Raw genomic sequence first — 1,089 nt, 5'->3', positions numbered from 1 at the left:
TTGGCGGGCCTGGGCTGGATTCGAACCCGCCATCTTAGGTGTATATGGCTGGCACCTTAGCCATTTGAGCCATAGGCACCGAGCCCAAAGTCTTTATTGTATAGGATTCTACAATATTTAGTTCACTGTGACTTACACCCTAAGGGTAAAACAATAAAAATGACTACCTTTCCCAATCAAAAATATAAAAGTTGATAGGAAGGAGCAGAAATATTAAGCTTCTAAAACAAACCTCTTTTTATTTTGTCCCCCTCAGTAGAGTGCAGTGGTGTCATAGCTCACAGCAACCTCCAACTCCTGGACTCAAGTGATTCTCTTGCTTCAGCCCTCCTAGTAGCTGGGACTACAGGCACCCACCACAATGCCTGGCTATTTTATTTTTTTTTTGTTTAGCAGGCAAGGGCCAGGTTTGAACCCAGCAGCCCCAGGGCACATGGCCAGTGCCCTAACCACTGAACTATGGGAGCCAGCTTAAAACAAACTTCTTAAATCTACATTTGAAGTCAGTGAAAAATACCTCTGCATTCCGAAAGACTTTGAGCATGTCAGCATCAAAAGCCTCAACTGTCTTATAGTAGCCGGTGAGGATCTGCTTCTCTATGGTGCTAAGGTCTAGCGGGTCAGAGATCTTCTCATAATAATCAGCATTCCTGCAACACAAAGTGAGGGTGTATAAGTCTGGTCCAATTAGTATTTTTCTAAAACTCAGATGATATCCAGAAAAGTATACATACTTTTTCTTTGGGGGGAGGTTCAAAAGTGGAGCTGCCAGTGCTTGTCGGGAAGAATCTGCAAAAGAATGCAAGGTTTAGTAGAGTTTAAGATATGTACAAGGGAGGCAACTTATCTCTAAATTAAAAAAATAGAATCTGGCTTGGTGCCTGTAGCACAGTGGTTATGGCGCCAACCACATATACTGAGGCTAGCTGGCCCAGGACAGCTAACCCACAATGACATCTGCAACAAAAAATAGCTGGGTGTTGTGGTGGGTGTCTGTAGCCCCAGCTACTTGGGAGGCTGAGGCAAGAGAATCTCTTAAGCCCAAGAGTTTGAGGTTGTTGTGAGCCGTGACACTCTGGCACTCTACTG

General features: G+C 44.4%; 1 protein-coding gene across 3 annotated transcripts in view; it reads right to left on the bottom strand.

Annotated features, from left to right (window-relative positions):
- ASH1L (ASH1 like histone lysine methyltransferase) overlaps positions 1-1,089 on the bottom strand; it is a 217,777-nt gene that overhangs the window by 17,697 nt on the left and 198,991 nt on the right. For all 3 annotated transcript variants that reach the window (XM_012808600.2, XM_023516469.1, XM_023516470.1), the window contains 2 exons: positions 735-789; positions 518-650 (listed from right to left, as the gene is read on the bottom strand). In XM_012808600.2, coding sequence (XP_012664054.1) covers positions 518-650; positions 735-789 — 188 coding nt within the window. The remainder of the gene's footprint in view (positions 1-517; positions 651-734; positions 790-1,089) is intronic.

Source organism: Otolemur garnettii, unplaced genomic scaffold, assembly GCF_000181295.1.
Source record: "Otolemur garnettii isolate 467f Iridium unplaced genomic scaffold, OtoGar3 scaffold00091, whole genome shotgun sequence".
NCBI classification, from domain to species: Eukaryota; Metazoa; Chordata; class Mammalia; order Primates; family Galagidae; genus Otolemur; species Otolemur garnettii.
This window is presented reverse-complemented; position numbering and strand designations above follow the sequence as displayed.